The 17,942-nt window shown below is 44.3% G+C and overlaps 1 protein-coding gene across 12 annotated transcripts in view; it reads right to left on the bottom strand.

Annotated features, from left to right (window-relative positions):
* Nucleotides 1-14,224: 14,224 nt before the first annotated feature.
* The window catches only part of SEMA6D (semaphorin 6D), a 226,325-nt gene continuing 222,607 nt past the window's right edge, over nucleotides 14,225-17,942 (bottom strand). For 11 of the 12 annotated variants that reach the window (XM_075431392.1, XM_075431390.1, XM_075431398.1 and 8 more), the window contains one exon: nucleotides 14,225-17,925. In XM_075431392.1, coding sequence (XP_075287507.1) covers nucleotides 16,622-17,925 — 1,304 coding nt within the window. In that variant the 3' untranslated portion in view covers nucleotides 14,225-16,621. The remainder of the gene's footprint in view (nucleotides 17,926-17,942) is intronic. The other variant, XM_075431402.1, reaches the window with a different exon arrangement.

Genomic DNA, 17,942 nt, shown 5'->3' with positions numbered 1-17,942 from the left:
GTGCATGCGGTGGGCTGAGGGCTGTACCTAAGCCACTTCCAGCTCTCTCACAGTGCTTCCCATCCCCACCAGCCAAGGAAGCCAGACATCCTTTTCCTGGTAAGTAAAAGAATAGTTCAAAGACTTGCCCCTGTGGTTTCCTTCCTACCATTGAACAGATCCATCTCTGTACATCAAATAGCATTTTCTTTTGCAGCTAGTCAACTATCTTGATTGTGCTCTTTGCTGATCTGGTAGTTATTTTTGTTGCCTCTGTGGAGGTCTGCTCTCAGCACACCCAGAGCCAATGCTCCTGACAGGCAGCACAATCCTGGAGTGCCTTGGCAGGCTGCCTGCGTCTGTCCTGCAGGCCCTGGGGGGACTCTCACACGTTTTGCCGCTTACTTTCCTCTTTCCTAGAGATCTAACACAATTTTGCGAGTAGTCACTTGGAGCCATATTTCCCTTTGCCCTGGAATATTTTTTTTTTATTTATTTTTAGTAAACGTTTGTCAGTGTTGCTAACATTGCGCCGCCAGCAACGTGGCCTGGACTGAAGCCACGCAGCAGTCTGACAACCTGTTAGGCAAGTCTCCTATCAATTAGGCTGCAGCTGTCAGTGGATCTATTCTCAGCCTCCTTGGTACGTGTTTGCAAATAACAGGGGCTGCTGTTTTGCAGCTCTTGATTTTTTTCTCCGTAGCCAGTCAAGAACATTTTGTCCCTAGAATTCCTCCTGTCTCCTTTGTTTTTGCTTCTAATCAGCCTCACTTTTTTTCTCCTAAGAATATATGTTTATCAAGGATATTCTTACAAGTAAAGTGTCTGCTTTCTCTTTTATTTAATGCATGAACCAAGGAAAACCTCCCCCAAAGAAACAAAAAAAAAGACTATCTCACTCAAGGCTATACCTTGATCCTTTAAATGTTTTCAGACTTTTCCCAAAGCATCCAGACTGCTTCTTACCTGTGGGGAGCTGCCATTTTGAAAGCCTGTCTTGCATGGAAGCTCTCCAATGGGGGCTGCCTTGTTTCTGCTGATGTTTGAGCTTCGGGGTGATTGTGTTTTATTATCAGGTTTGCCACAGCTGGAAAGACAGTCCCCGACAATGCACAATCTGTTAGAATTCTCTCTTAAACCTTCTGCCATTTGCAGTTTTCTCTTCTCTTGTAAAAATAATGAAAATTGCTCCATAACCTTTTTCCAGATGTTGCACACAGCATGGTGATACTTGATGCTAAGATTTTATTCGGTAATCTGTGGAGCACAGCCCAGTTTGTATTAGACAGAGCAACCAAACATAGGCATATCATTTTCTTATTTTGCATCCATGGGAAATGGGACATCAGAGTTGTGCTGTTCAAGCAAGGTGGAAGCACCCATGGTATTTCGTCCTCGGGCTGACTGAAAGATACATTTCGATATTATGCTGTCATTTCTTTCACAAGCCAGGCTCTGACTTTGCACAAAAACAGTGGAAACTGTTCCAGTTTCCTCTCAATCCGTAGGTCCTAACAATGGGTCTCCAGCCAGCTTCCAGCTTTGGAGGGAGAACCAACCCACTATAGGCAGACTGAAACAGTGAAGTTTAGATCAGCTTGCGCTCAATTGGCAGAAGTCCCTACGCTTGCCTGGCGGGAGAGTAAGGATGGGGCTTTTTTCTGTCCCCAGTAAACAGCACACAGTACTGCAAGGTGCTTCCTCTGCAACATCACTCTGTGTTTTTTCTGCAAGAATATCCACAAGGAGCCCACTTAGTGCTGTAGCTGTGCTGGCATTCAGAGGCACCTTGAAGTTTTTGCGTATAAACTCCCCCCCAAATTTTAGTTGTGTAGCCCTGTGAAACTCTCAGGCACTGTAAGTGTTAAGAAAGCACTGCTTGTCTGTGCTGTATTTTCTGGAGTCTGATAAACCCACGACAGGAAGGCTCCACCAGGACCCAGCGCTGGGAGGTTTGGTGTAACACCGCCAAGGCATGGGGCAGCTGGCTCATCCAAGGGAGGCTGCAGGGCTCGGAGCAGCTGCTTGGCCTGCGAGCCAGAGGGGCTTCTGCAGGCAAAATTAGGGAAGCTGGAATATGTAGAAGGGCCAGGCAGGGTATTGCTGGTTGCCTGGTGGTGCTTTAGCACCTCAGAAAGACCTGACCACTTTTGTGATCCTCTTCCTAGGTGTCTGTTACCATCTTTCTTTGCCAGGGGAAAGGCGGCTCTAAATCCCTTAGGAAGCTGCTGTTTAGACCAGGACGTTGGCTCCCACAGCACTTCGGGTGTTTCATGAAACATGTGTTGGAGATGGATAGATCCTGTTGAGTGGTGCTGCAGATCTTTGGGCAATGTCAGGCTGAGACATTTAAGGTTTTCTCAAGTATTTATTTAATGAAAAGCACGTTTCACATGTATATAGCATCCCAAATTGTTCCTGCTCAACCACTGAGCTTTCAACTCTTTGAAAGCGTAAACATAGTTAGAACAAGCTGCCATCCTGTAGACAAAGCTTAGTTGGCAAGATGATGTAGTTTATGCAGTATTCATGTTCTCCCGGTAAACAAAGACAAGTAAAATGCTTTACTTGTTAACATCAATTCAAAGGAAAAGCGAATGATGGCATTTGCTGTAATCATGTTCAATGTTCTGAAGGTGTCTGCGTTTCACCTTTATTCTAAGTTCTTGCTTATAATTTGCTTCTCATGTTTAATGGTAGGTGACTGTTTCTGAGAATGCAGCCTACGACTTGGTTTCAAGACTGTATTTAAGCAGAAGAGATCTCTGTTTTTTATAGCGATAGTATTAAGTGCAGCAGGAAGACTGGTTAAATAAGCACGAGGGGCCTGAGCTGACTAGTTTGGTGTTCATTTCTTTGTCAGCTGCCATTGGAATAGTGTTCAGATTAATGTGATTACTCTTTGCAGTGGCTGCAAGTTCATAGACCAACTGTGCACTTGTATCAAAGCCATCAGAATGATTTTAGTCCAGGGTTCCTACCAGAATTATTTATATAAAATGCATTTGAAATCCTATATTGGCCATTTACACGTGAGGATTTCTATTTCAGGAAGCTTTGGAAACAGTCAGGATCTTCAACGACACCCTTTCCAAAAGATACAAGATCCTTTTAACATTTAATGATGACTGAGAAGGTGCTTAAAAATAACTTAGAAGCACAAAGCACATTAGTGTGCTCCCTACCAGTTACAGGACTGGACTAACAGTTAAATTTTGGATTCTCTTTGCATTTCTCATCCTTTCTTGCTTCATGACCTGAGATGAATTGCCTAGTTTCCCTTGACAAATGAGCTTAATACTTATCTATTGTCCATATTTACATTATTACATGTAGGAGGTGATAGAATCTGAATTCATCTTCTCTGAGGAAAGAACTGTAAAACTCTGTGGTGGTCAGGTAGTATGAAATGTAGTATCCTTCTACATGACTGCACATAGTATTATCCACTCTATAATCTGGCGGGTATCAAGTCCATTTCACATGCAAAAGGTCCCTAGTTAATGATGGTATAAGTTCTTTGGGGAGGGATTATGCTTACATATATATTTGTACAATATTCAACATAATAGTGAGCTAATCTTGACTGCATCATTTATGCTTTGCTACTCTTTATATAATATAGGTAATCAATTAGTTTGATTCTCCTGCATGCTGCTAAATGGAACATGAACAGCTCATAATGGGCAGCAGTAAATAGCCATTTGTATGTACACAGGTACACTGCACAGGGAAAGAGGCATGAGGAGCCGAGGTGCTGAACAAAACAGCCTTGCATAAAACCAGGCATTCATTTAAAGGAAGAAAAATGTCACTGAAAGCTGCAAGATTATTAGCATTACTATGCATGAGGAGTAGTCAAAGAAGATGTTACAAGAGGAGGAGAGATATTATTCAAGTGTCTAAGAAGACAGACCATCTTCGGCAGTGGAGAGAGAGGCTTCCAAAGGAACAGCGTAGCATTTCAAACATTAAATTATAACGGACTGAAGCTTTCAAAGGTATGTTGGAGTGTCTGCATTATTTATTATTTGAGATTGCCTTCCCCCCCCCCCCCCCCATGCTCAAGTTTTGTTCCATTCATACAGAACAGAAAAGTCCTTCCCATACGTCTCAACTTCCCAGGGCTTTCTGGACACGGAGCCAGCTCAACATTTTGAGATATGATCTGCTCTAAGCAGGCATTGATTACCTGCAATGCTGCAGTGGCTGGGAGCTGCCTGTTAGAAAGGCTGGGGAAGTGAGAAGGATTTGGCTGCCGTTACTGTGAAGCTTGGGAAAGTAGGGCTCAGAATTCATTATTATCTTGTCTTTTTATTACATCCATACCTATGAGCTCCAAGCACTGACAAGATTTCACAGTGCTGGGTGCTGTCCTTTCTCCAACACAATTTAAGGCCTTGTGGACACTGTTTTCAAACTAGTGCGTAGCTGCACGGACAGCACAGTCACTCAGACTGCAGAAGCTTACAGTAGGAAAAAGCTTGCCAAAAATACAGCTTGTATCAGTTGCCTGAGTAAAAGAAGCTGTATTGGCAAAAACAAAACTTTTTTTTTTTTCCCTTTTGCTCATATTACAGCTGTGTCTACATTAGGGCTTTTGCTGGCATAGCTGAAAAAAAGTCACACTCCTAGCTGACAGGGATGTGCTATCAATTTTTTTAAACAGATGAGTCTGAAGTATTTCCACATGATGAATCAGTGTGTGCTGCTGTGTGTGGGGAAGGGGGAGGGGTGAACCTGCTTTAAAATACAAGTTTCTAAAATTGGTTTGCACAGATACCCTTAAAATGGCAAGCAGTGCCCTTGCCAATAGCTTCCTGCACCCTGGCCCTCCCGTCCTCGCCCAGGCTCAGCCCCCAGCCCTGTTCTCTCCTTCCCTTCCTCCTGGTCTGCCCCACAGCCTGCTGTGTCCAGCCAGCGACTCGCCTGCTGGCCTCAGTTCTCCTGCCTGGTTTCAGCCCTGCCCGGCAGCATCCCACCTCTGTGCCTCTGCCTCCCCTCACTGAAGCTCCAGGCCAGCGCCTCTGCCACCAAGGGCTGGCCTGAGCTGTGGGCTTCTTACCTTTCTCTTCTGCCGCTGCTCCCAAGGCTTCCGTTGGGCATGAAGGCTCAGACTTTGCGTGCAAACAGAAGCCCTCCATCAGCTCTGTGCCACTGCAAAATGTCTCATTTCCTGCAGCCAAACTGCATGTTAAGTCAGCGAGAGAGCAGAGGGATTTCCATTTGAAACAGGGAGGCAGAACCTTTCCAGAACATCTGGAGAATATTTGGAGGAAGAGATGGAGCTGTGATAAGATCACAGGACTAGAGGCATGAAGGTCGGTTCTGTTGCAGCTTGTCCTGACCAGACAGTTACTGGTGTTTACATTGCTCCATCAGCTCAGTCTGGTTATGGAGTCCAAATGGCGTATAAAGGTATCCTACGTACTAGCTCCCGGGGAAGCAATTGATCCCAGAGCTACTGCGATCTTTCTGAGTCACCTTTTGCCCCTTTGAGTGCAAAAATTCCTGCTTTGGTGCCTGAGTCTGCATGTATAAAATGAGACTTCATGGTCATGAGGTATGAACCTGAATTTGATTGAACTGGAAAAGGGATGAGGTCCTTTGGTGGTGGAGTCTGCTGAAGTGCAAGGAGTAGGGATTAGCTGGTCCTCAGATGACTCGCACTTCTTTAGAAGTACAGTTCTGTGAAAAAAAGTTGCTAAACAACCTGCACACGGTGGGAGGGAGTGAGGGGTCAGAGGCGAGCAGGCTCCCGAGCAGCCAGCAGCCGGGGCAAACAAGTCCTTGAATCACCCACCTGTGCCAGACGCATAGCCAGCACCTCAGGGTCCTTGCTGATGGTCACTGCGGGTAATCCGTGGGTTGTACACCAGGAAATGACGCAGACGTAACAATTTTTAAAAGAGCAGTGAGAGGCCTTAATTTTTTCTGAATATGAAAATTTAAGTATTTAAATAGCATTTAACCAAGTAACCCACAGCCTGTTGGTATCAATTATTTGTTCAGAGTTTAAACTGACATTTCATAAGTATGTTAATTGATACTGCACTAACTTACTATAGGTATCTTCCTAAGTGCCAATTATCTGCCTCAACATTCCCCACAATTTAAGTTTGTTAGTAAGAAGCTAATTACACTAGTTTATTGCCGATGGAATTACATGAAGAGTAGATTTCACTCTTACATACTTATTAGACCTCAATAAGTGATCCTTAGCAGTCTGTTGCTATTCAATTAACAAGTAATAACTTCCTTAATGAATCTAATTGAAATGCTTATTTCCGTCAGGCACCTCATATAAAGCGCTTTACTTTGAGCACCTCTCTGAGTGCTAGTCCTGTTTGCTTAACAAGAACAAAATGGGGCCACTGAGGAAAACTCTGAGACTCTGACGAGAACTGGACCACTGTCGGTAAATCCCTGCCAAACGTGACCAGAAGTCATTTGCCAGATGATTTCTGTCCTACAGAAATATCACGGGAATACACCAAGGCATTCTCTCTCTGAGGGTTTAAATCCACGGAGGGGATTCTGCAACACGAAATTCTTCTAGCACATGAGCTCTGCCTCCCATGACGGGCTTAAAAAATGCTTGCTGCTCCACGGGGAGCTGCATAGCTGAGCTCCGGTGCACTGTCGTGGACGCTGTCAGGGAGTTCTTGTTACAGTTCGACTCTCCTTAAAACTCACTCCTTTTCTTTGCGACTCTGCACTTTTAGCTTAAGAGATTGTTATGATGATAGCTATATTTAATGGTCTAAAACTATCAGTATAATTACAGACCAAAAGAGGATATAACTGGAGGGTTTGATACTGTTCTGTGTACTTCAGTGAGACTGACACTAAATCACCTTGAGTTGAGTCTTTGCTCACAAGTGTAACCTGCGCTGAACTGTCTGAGTGACCCCTCCGGGGGTGAACACAGCCCAGCTGCTGTGTGGACCCAGCTTCCTACCAACGGGGCAAGGACGTGTGTGCGGTGCCTCTGGGGCTGACGGACCTGGGGAGCGGGCAGTTGGGACGGGCCCTCATGGGGAAGGGGAGGATTCCCAACTGGGATTTTGTAGTCTAGGAAGCGATAACCTGCTTGGTCCATTCATGGCATGGGAAGACCCAGCTATGGTTGGCTGCTGAAGCTATCTTCAGTTTCAGGATTAAAAGTCTGCTTTCTCCTGTAATGAGGATTTAACAGACAAGACTTGTGTTTGTGGATAAATGCCAGCAAATCTGCTCAAGCAACGCTGACAAATTATTCCATTTGGCAACATTACTCTATGGGCAGTAACCTTTTCTCAAGAATTTGTAGCAGATAGATTTAGTGTCAAAAAACCCCATAACAGGCTGTAATATCTTCTTCAGTCTTTCAGGTTTGTTACGAACTTTTTAATGTATGCCTTCTACTCATTGAATTGAAAGACCTTATTGATCTCTTGGTAGCTGAACTGAGTATTGGGGTAAGAGAGAGACGTCCTGAAAGAAGCCAAGAGAAATTATTCATTTAACATTAATTCTGATTTTAGTAAACTTCCATTTAACCGCCAGGGTTAATTAAAAAAAAATATTGCTGGGTGGCTGGCATAAATTTATTAAATCAGACAGAAACTGAGTTCAGGCTAGTACATTTAATGTCAACTTTTGTAATATTCTTGGGGGAAAAATCCACATAAACTTATTAGTATTCCAGAATTGCTTTATTTTAAAACAACAGCCATAACTGCAAAGCAACCAACTAGGAAAATAACCCCCAAAATGAAAACACGTTCTGCAGCTTTGGGTGACTCAGAAGTACTTAAATAAGGTATCGGGGACTTCATAGGTCTGTGGTTGTTTGTTGAAACCCTGTCTGCATCATGAGGTATTAGCTAGTGGGCGTCTGTACCTTTTTCGGGTTGGAATTAGGGGATTTGGTATGTTTTCCAGAGATCACAGAATCACAGAATCACAGAATCACAGAATGTTCGGGGTTGGAAGGGACCTCTGTGGGTCATCTAGTCCAATCCTCCTGCCGAAGCAGGGTCACCTACAGCAGGCTGCACAGGACCGCATCCAGGCGGGTCTTGAATATCTCCAGAGAAGGAGACTCCATAACCTCCCTGGGCAGCCTGTTCCAGTGCTCCGTCACCCTCAGAGGGAGGAAGTTCTTCCTCATGTTCAGACGGAACTTCCTATGCTTCAGTTTGTGCCCATTACCCCGTGTCCTGTCGCTGGACACCACTGAAAAGAGCTTGGCCCCATCCTCCTGACACCTGCCCTTGAGATATTTGTAAGCATTTATTAGGTCCCCTTGCAGCCTTCTCTTCTCCAGGCTGAACAAGCCCAGCTCCCTCAGCCTCTCCTCATAGGAGAGATGCTCCAGTCCCCTCACCATCCTCATAGCCCTCCGCTGGACTCTCCAGATGCCATGGTTCTTCCCTATGCCTACAGGGTGAATGACAGACATCATAGCTGGCATCTTCCTTAATGTCTAAACAGCGAGCAAGGATTAAACAGGCCTGACAGCTGAGGGGATTTGCAAAGGCATGAGTGGTGTTTCAACATATATCTGCTGCTGGTTTCTATTGGTTTTTCAGCCTTGCTTTGAGATTCCTGGTTTGGTGTGGGTCTGCCTCCCCACTGCTCTCCCCGACCCTGTTACAGACGAGCTGCTTACGGGTGTTTGATGGAGATTTGGGGAAATTTTCAGAGGTACAAATGTCAGCGCCCAAGTGACATCGATGGGATGGAGGAGTCCATGCTCGATAGGAAAGAGCTACTAGAGAACCATCCTGGACAAGGGGCTGTCTTGTCATTTGCGCTGTGATGAGCTTGGAGGCGAGATTGGGTGGCATAACAAAAGTGCAGTCTGACTTTTTGAAGATGGGCGCCTCTGAGTATGGGGAGAAATTCTACCTGGAGTTTTGTTCCTGTGGAAGAGAAAATCCAGGCTTTTACCAAGCACTGCAGTTTAACCGAAGCAGCAGGAACTAGCAAGGAATGCTTGTAATATGGAACATCTCATGTATAGTAGAATGCCACTTTCAAGTGCTTTCTGAACTATCCATCCCAGTAATGAAGCAGCTCTGAAATACCACATGAATTTCTCACAGTGTGTTGCACTCCGTGTAACCTCACTTTTGATCACGATGTCACTTCAGATGAAAGACTTGCACGGAGAATGGTACGTTGTGTGTTAGGATCAGCTGATATCCTCCGGGATCTAACAGTGAAGGACTACTGGAGATGTGCCTGCTATGCTTGCCAAAGAGAGATAAGTGCTGCAATAAAAACAGTAGTTGGATATCCAAACTCACCTCAGTCTGGGTAGAAGGAAGACTTCACCTTTATGCAGAAAGACCTGCTTAATCTGAAAGTTCTCCTAGAAACGATTTTAATGACGAGTAACCATTTTTACTGTCGTTCGGTTCAGGGTCCTAATTCAGGTCACTGATTTCCTGAATGCTTGTGTAGCTCTAGGTGGCCCTGCTTGAGCAAGGATTTGGACCAGATAATCTGCAGAGGTCCCTTCCAACCTCAACCATTCTGTGATGCTGTGATTTTGATATTTTGATACCCCTTACTGGAGTGTTACCAACAGAAGTTAAACAAACACCACAGAACACTCTCTTCTGCTTCCGTTAGCACAAGCAGCTCCCCAAGGGATAGTCTCAATGAGCTCCGTGGGTGCCTTCATATCGCTTGTCTCCTGTGCCTGGGAGCTTGGCGTCTGGCACCTTGTGTCCCAGTGGAGTGTCACATACGATAGGCTTTTCTAGTGGATTTAAAACCAGGCGAACACACAACCACACACGCTGTGGTCCAGGGATGGCAAGAGGACTCCACACGCAAAATGTCAGCTGGCCTACACAAGCCTGTCCAGCTCCCATTGCAGTACCTGCTGGAAAACCCTCCGACAACCAGAACAAGCAGACCGTGCCTGCAGAGGCATTTTTCTTACTCTGAAGCCTTGATCTCCTTCAAACAGACGCGGCCAGTGATGATGTTGAGGCTGCGTCCTGTTACAGCAAATGCTTTCCTGCAGATGTGCATCCCATTTTGCTTTGGCCTTGCTCCCACCTCCTTAGCATTTGCTTTCTGGGAACGTCTGAGTGATTGAGGGCGCAGGCCTGGCCCCATGCAGCTCTGCCATCTCATTCCATGGAGTCAGTATTTCACCCGCGCTAACAGTGACAGAGACTGAATGTCAGAGCTGCATGCACAAGCTTTCACAGAAATCAATTCTCACCTACAGCATTAATATTGGAAGTGCTTCTCGCTCACCTAATCATTGGCCAGGCACAATAACCTGTGACTAATAGCCATTCATGGTTATACAGCACGGCCTGATTATAAAAATTTGCCACTAATCCATAACAAAAAAAAACACCTCAAGCTGTTAATTGGCCAACATGTATTCCTGAGGAAAGCAGAGTAATCAGATGGATATTCATCGCACAGAAAGGGAAGGTACAGCCAGCGTGTGCATTGCTTTTATGATTCATCTGCTCTGATCTACTTTTGATTATTTTTTCCTCATGTAAGGCCAGTACTGTAAATCAAAGATTTGAGAAATAAGCCTGTGCTTAAAGTGACCCAAATTAAAAGCCAATTGCCACCTTTCTCCTCTTACTAGGCAGCCGTCCATCCTGCACAGGAACAGGCATACGTTAGAGGCTGTCATGCAGCTACAGAAGCAAACCGGTTAGCTCATGGGCTGCCTTTGCCAATGCTTAAGGTCAGCTACTGGAAAAAGTTACAAAACAGCTATTACAGCCAGGTACGGTCCTGCAGAAGGGCCTTCACTGAGAACTGGTGTTCTTTGCTCATTTTGGTGCAAATCAGTGGGACTCTGCCCTGAAAAACAGCCTGTGATTCGCCAAATAAGGATGGCAAGATGTGTGCAGGGCAGTTTTGGGGTTGGTTTTTTTGGCCAGTCAGGTTTTCCTGTTGTAAACTTCCTTTTTTGTCAACAAATGGGAACTATTCCTGAAAATGGCCAGGACAGCTTCTTCCTGTGGTAGTTTTTTCTTCTCCTTCCCTACCCTTAAAGTATTACAGGAGCTTGAGCAACAGTCTTCCTGGCTGACCCGGAGGGCAGAGGCACCAGTCTGGCCGAGAGGACGCAGCGTCATCATTGCAGCCCAAGGAATTCTCAGCCTTTACCTAAACATGGTGCCCCTCTGGCATCTCCACTCTGGTCAGCAGCCTTCATGGTGGGACACAGCCTTGGCTCGAGTTAGGATTTCAGTGAGCAGAGCTCAGAAAAGTTGTTGGTGACTGTAGGAAAAAGGCAAGCAAGCAGACCATAAATCAGGTCATCGGCTGAATTCACAATGCACTAATAAAATCAGAGCTTCCAATAAATTTAATTTCAGGCAGAGTAGAAACAGTTTCTCAGTCGAGAGTTCAGGACAGATTATAATTTCAGATGTGTGTCAGACCAATGCAATATGTCTACAAAAATGTCTGCAGGCAGGCAGCAATGGCTGGCCCAGAGTCAGGCCCTCAGACCAGTCGCACATTAGCAGGATTGAATAAAAAGATGAGAATCTGTAGTTCTCTGAGCAAAGCTGAATCTAATTAAATATTTAATGTTTGGGATTTTTCCCCTTCCCAAATCCTTTGATTTCTTGCTCTTTCACACTGTGCTGTGATGACATTTGAACAACAAATGGAGTCTTGGTAGGTTGGTCTCCTGGTACTGCCTTTCATATGAAAATCTTGCACATCCCAGCTGAAGTCCAGATGCTGCATTTATGAGGTATTTTGTCATGATCAATTTTTTAAAAATATTTTTCCATCCCATGAAATTAATACGCACCTGGGGAAATACCAACCAACTCCTCCCCACTCCTGCAAAAACTAACCTTTCCCAGATTGGAAGGGATTTCTCTCCCCCTTTATTTATCTGCAAGATGGGCTTGCTGGTGCTCAGAATCACAGAGGGAGAAGGAATAATAAGAAAACCTTCCTAAGTGGCAAACGTTACAAACAGGCCAACTGCACATATTCCAGCTAAGAACACTGCCTTCTGAGCCTCTGTTATAGTGAATAAACCCGGCATAATCTTCCCAGGGTCACAGAGCGAGTCATTAGCAAGACGGCACTAAGACAGAGCATCCTGATTTTTGCAACTACTCTGATTACTTCAAGACCCCAATTTAAAAGGCCACAGGTTTGTGCTGGCAGCAGAGGCATACAGATAACTACTTGCCGCTTTACAAATTGGTTTTCTTGCAATCATCTCACCACTATGGACCTACGGCCCTTTTTTGTTTTCTCTTTTTTACTTATCGGTGTTCTGTTCAAAATTCTTTGTTTTCTTCTACAAAATCCAAAGCAAGCCAGAGATGAGTGGGAGCCCCTCCTCTGCCTTCACGTGCCCGCACCAGCACCGCGCGCCTCGCCGCAGCCCTGAGCACGCAGCCCAGCTCTGGGCCCCGGGCCCTCCGCTTGCGAGCAAGCTCCTGCCCGCCAGCACCAAGCACCCTTCATACGCGCATCAGCCAGCGCTCTGGCTACGGTTTGTTCTTCAAGAGAGACTTCAGGATGCTTAAAAACATGCCAATTGACCCAGGAGAGCAGCTGAGGAGAAAAATTGAAATCGCTTTCATTTCTTTTCTTGCTGAGCTTTTTCTTGTTGTTCCAGAATGGGGAGTCTGTAGGTGGCTGCTCTGGCACCATCATTAAGGACAACGCGGTTGGAAAGCTGCTGTTATGGCTGGTTAGCCTTTGGCTGCCACGTTCCCTGTTTTTCTTGTACTTACTTTTCTCACAAGCCTGGCAGAGCACGCTGGGAGCAGTCATTGCCTGGCCAGACCCAGCTGCCACCCCATTGCTCTGCTTAAGTGACGGCTGGTTCAGTATCGACCAAAACAAGTAATGGTGGAAAATGGTCACGTGATACCTTTTAGACAGAATAAATAGATTTTCTGAACAAAAATATTCCATCATTTGTGTTACAGGTGCACATTTACACATCATTAGGATAACTATTTGTAATTTCTCATTATAACCCTTAATGCCTGACTGAAAATGACTCCAGTAGGTGCGCTGCAAAAGGTGCTGCCCCTTCCGAGAGGGGACACCCGCAGCCGCACTGGCTGGCACTGCCACGGCAAAGGCATGGGTAGTGCTGAGGTGCAAAAGCAGCACAGGACTGCAGCATACGGCAGCTCTATGTGTGTGACTTCATTTCATATATCAAGACATCCAATTAAAAAAACCCACATCAATAAAACGAAATCTGCATTTGCTTCTACACTAGAAAAAAATGACACAGTACAGGTTTGATTTTTTTTTTTTAGGACGATGTTTCTTTTCCCTTTAAAAGTTTTTTTTTTTAGTAAGATACAAGTAGGTGCCATTATATTGTTGTAACATGTACAGTAACTTCAAATGATTAATACCTTGACAGCATAATCTCATAACAAATAATTTTATCCATTATCTAAAATCAACTTTTAATTAAAAGAATACGTTATATTTGTTTTCTGATACTAAAATACCCTGATTATTTTAAAATTACACGTGATGTTGGCACATATTAAATGCATGCCATGTATATTTCTGCAGGGCTTTATTGTCTGCCTGAAACGTGAATTTCAATTATTAAGCTTTAGTAAGTATTTAGGAATGTCCTGCTCTGCTGGGTCTGCAATTAATTTTCCCAGGAATGAGCTCTCTTTTTGTAGCCTATGTTTAGAAGGAACATATTATCTTCTTTCAAAACTGCACTGTATTTGCACAAAACTGGTATTTTTCTAACCTTAACAAGAAAAGTTCACAGGAACTCGAGCACAGCTGAAACCTGGATTAAGCTCCAATAAAGGCTTCACGTGCACATATGTTATGGATTTGCAAATTCAGTGCATCTTGCTGGTGTGTCATATGGGCAGCCCTGCCACTGGCCTACGCTCTACCACTGCACCCCAGTTACTTTGCCGGTTTACCACTGCATCCCAGTTATTTTGCCATGTTACCACCGCATCCCAGTTACTTTGCCGGTTTATATTTAACTCAGGAGGCTGAAAGTCATCTACAGCCACTCACTCTCCCTCCAGAACACGCGTGTCAACATGTGGCTGCAAGGAACGTGGGAGGAAGCCTGGGCACGGCGCCCTCCGCCTCTGCGTGTCCCTGGCAGAGCTGAGGAGAGGATGGCTCCGTGCCTTCACACAGCCAGCAAGCAGAGGTCTTCTACTGTAACCCAAACAACAACGTCCTAAGAGTGGCCCCACCAATCATGAAATAAGGCACTTGGTACATTGGAATATTTTATTTTGACTTTACATGCGGTGTTAAAAACCCAAAGAACGTATTATTTACACATCCACAATACAAGTTTACAAGATATCTATACATGTTAAAGTACTCTATAGTATAGAGCAGCTTCATTTAAGGGTTACTTTTTTTATGCCGTACCATTAAAAAAGATACAATCTGCGTTTACCTTTGCACAAATGGATAAAGCATCTTTTATTATTAAATTAACAGAATAAGGACTAGGTTGAATGTTAGAAATTTCAACATAAATACTGAGAGAACTCACATTACCATCTACAAGGCAGCACAATGTTACAGGAGGTTATCAGGGTTCACATACATTTATCCTTCGGTTTCACACAATTCTGTATTAATAATTGTAAAGTGAATTCGGATCAGTTTGTGTCTTTTGACAACTGAATACATTTTTAATAGTTATTAATCTGTAGTGTTTTAGTTGCAAGACAGAAGTGTTTAGGAAGAGAGATCATTGATTTTTGGATCCAGAGGTCTCAGGAAATAAATGTCCCTTACAGCCTTACCAGAAAAAATGACTACTTCTAGCCTTTATTCTTTGTTCTGTAACAGAGATCCAGTTTTCTGTGACTAACCTTTTCTCCCCTTTGAACACATAATATAAATCTCCACCGTCTCTGAAACCTGTTGCAGTTATTTGTCCCACTAATTCATGAATATTCCTCTGCCATGGTTATTTCTATAGTTATGTTCAACGAACAATGTGGTAGTGTGTAGTTTGCAAGCTAAAATAGCCATCTGTGTTGAACATCAGCTGCAAGTGGATGCTGTAGAACCTACTAAATAGCTTACACAACTTCGGCAGGTGTTCCATTACCCTAGAAACCTCATTTGATTTCACATTATAACTGTTTGATCCTTCGCAGAGCTGGAGTGGAATGTTTATCACGGTAAGGTGATTTAATGCTGCTGTCTTTGTGGATTGTAGGCTGCCTTTAGTTACCATTAATTATTCTTGCTTTTTATCTTTCTTCTATTTTTTTTTTTTTTGGGTGCTGTTGAGAGGTTTTACAACTGGCACTCGGGAGATATGTGCTATAGTGAGAACACTTGACAGATTTATTTATTTTTTTTTAGTATGTTTATCATTTGCATGAATAAGGCACAAAATGCACAGATTCAGGTAAACTCACACATAGTATTTACAGAATATTGTCATTACCTGCATGACTTTGGGAAAAAACCTTACATTACACAACAAAAACAAATTGATTGCACTACTGTTGAGTTTTCACAGACTGCTTCTGCCAGGCCAATTAATGCTGCTTCTTTTTTAGTGACAAGAGTCTATCAGCGTGTAGGGCATTGCTAAATGCAACCAAACCGTAACCTTCTCCAGTTACACAGGCCTTTGCCAAGCGAATCGATTATTAGCTGCCCTCAATGAGAAGTACGGGGCTCAAGTTCACAGTGGCCAGGTATTGGATGGAGGCACTGTGGAAACACAGTAGAACTCCCCCGTTCCAGCCCCAAACCCTAGATCTGAGATGCACAGCTCGGAATCAATAGCAGCATCACAGAGCTATGAAGAATTCAACGTGTCTGCACTCTTTCACTGGGTGCTCTTTCATCCAGGCGTTACCGTTCAGAAGGCTGGCAGAGATGCGCAGTTTGTCCTTAGCTGTCTGTCTCCAAGCTGAACCCAAGGGGCTGCAGAAGGCAGGGTCATCTGTTTGTTCAGTCATGCTCAATGTAAACAATTCCATAGCATAAAAGATGCAATGGGAACCTAAGTACATCCTAGTGTGTACAGTACACACGCACGTCCACACACACGCACAGCTTTATCTGTGGCACAAACAAAATGCCACACGCATGGAGAGAAAAAAAGAACAATGCTACAGTTGGGCCAGAGACTGAATTCCAGCAAATTGATTATTAACCTAGATATTCATTGAGACATTACCATTTTCTGACATTTGTGCAAGAGGCAAGGTGAATGCATACATATTAAAATGTTCACATTTAATGGGAAGGGCCACGCGTAATGGCAGTCTAAAATGGAACCCATTTTTCAAGTATTTGCTTGCTGATTTTTTTTACCCCAAGAATTTTTTTTAGCTATTTAGAACAGTAAAGTAGCCCCCACCCCATTGTGCTACATGTCTCCTCAGCTCCAAACAAAAGAAATGTAATGACCAGCACTTTCCTTTGTTTCTTGTGTTTGCTCTTAGCAAGCACGCGAAGTCTTGCTACAGCTACATGTGGCAAGACACAGATGTTGCTGAAGTAAAGACAGTTTCTTTGGCCACTTTGTTCTCTTCAATAACAAGCAAGTCTCTGTCTTACGTGTCTACCACAACATCATCTCACAACCTGTACAGGTCAATGCCACACTCATTTTTAGCACAGACGTGTCCTAGTAACTGTATTTGTTCAGTGGTCTGACTGAAGTTGTTTGAGGAACGAATGAGGGTTTTGGTGGCACATCAGGTTTTAAGGAGGGTGTCCTCTTTATTCCTGTACGAGGAAGGGTGCCATTGCTCGTGTAACTGCTTTGCCTGGACAAGGAAGGCTGGAGGTGAACGCTGACAGGCGTCCCTTGCACGTAGTCCATCTTTGTGCCTGCTGTGGGAGGCATGTACCCCCCATGGTTAATACTAGGCTGTCTGGATAACAAAACACCATTTGGTGAGTTTAAGTTTTTAGGCAGGGCAGATATTGAATGCCTTTGTGAAGAATTTTTGTGATAACCTCTCTGCCTTTCCAAAGAGGTCATTGGTACTGCAGGAGTGGTGGGAACGTCCACTCGTTTCGTGGGGCTGTTTCTTGGAAGAGTTGATGGAGGAGAGTATAAAGATGCCTCCCTGTTGGGAACCTTAGGTGGGATCTCAGACATATTTCCCATTGGATCCAGCATTAAAGTCTGGTGGGCCACTTGAATATCTCCCATAATTGCTTTGGGATTACTAGTAGTTTCATTTAAGTGTTTCAGAAAATCATTCAGGGTGTTCCTGGAATCAACAGATCTCCTGTGGTCTCTTTTGCTGGACGGTTTTGTAAGTGGATGATCAATATGTTGCACTTTTTTGTCTGCCTTGTGTGCATTAGAATTTGAGAAAGACGTATTGTAATCATGGGTAGCATTGGGAAGAACGATAGCACTAGGAATATGTCCATGACTTAGAGGAGAGTGCGGTGGAGGACTGGAAGGAAAAAACTGAGGGCTTTTCAGTGGCGTTTCCTTTCGTGAAGCACTGAGGTTACCATGCGCTTTGTCCAACTGACTTTTCATCACCTGCAGAGTCTTTTGCTGAAGAACCGGTGTAGATTCAGGAGTCGGAAGCGCAGCTAATTCCGGTGGCTGGCCCCTGTGGTCCACCATCATGGACTTCGTATCACCGTTTGGTGGCAGCTCCTTTCTGCTAGTCAACAGGTTTGTGTAGAGTTTGGGTGAATTGATGTTTTGTTGATATTCCTTGACGGGGCTATCAAACAGCCCGTTCAGCTTAGCAAAGCTCCCACTGGAGTCAGTACAGGACTGAGCCGATTCTGCATCTTTGTGAATTTTTCTCGATTTCCGTACAAATATATCCCGGTAACAGTAAACAGCCACTCCCGCAATAAAGGCTCCCAGGACAAAAGCAGCAAAGACACAAGTGATTAGGACATTCATATGTACCATCTGGTTGGACTCTCCAGATTGCACTTCCCACCTTACACCTGCAAAAGACATGCAG

The sequence above is a fragment of the Opisthocomus hoazin genome, chromosome 10 (genome assembly GCF_030867145.1).
Source record: "Opisthocomus hoazin isolate bOpiHoa1 chromosome 10, bOpiHoa1.hap1, whole genome shotgun sequence".
Classification (NCBI taxonomy): Eukaryota; Metazoa; Chordata; class Aves; order Opisthocomiformes; family Opisthocomidae; genus Opisthocomus; species Opisthocomus hoazin.
Note: the sequence above shows the minus strand (reverse complement) of the source record. Positions and strands in the feature narration are given on the sequence as shown.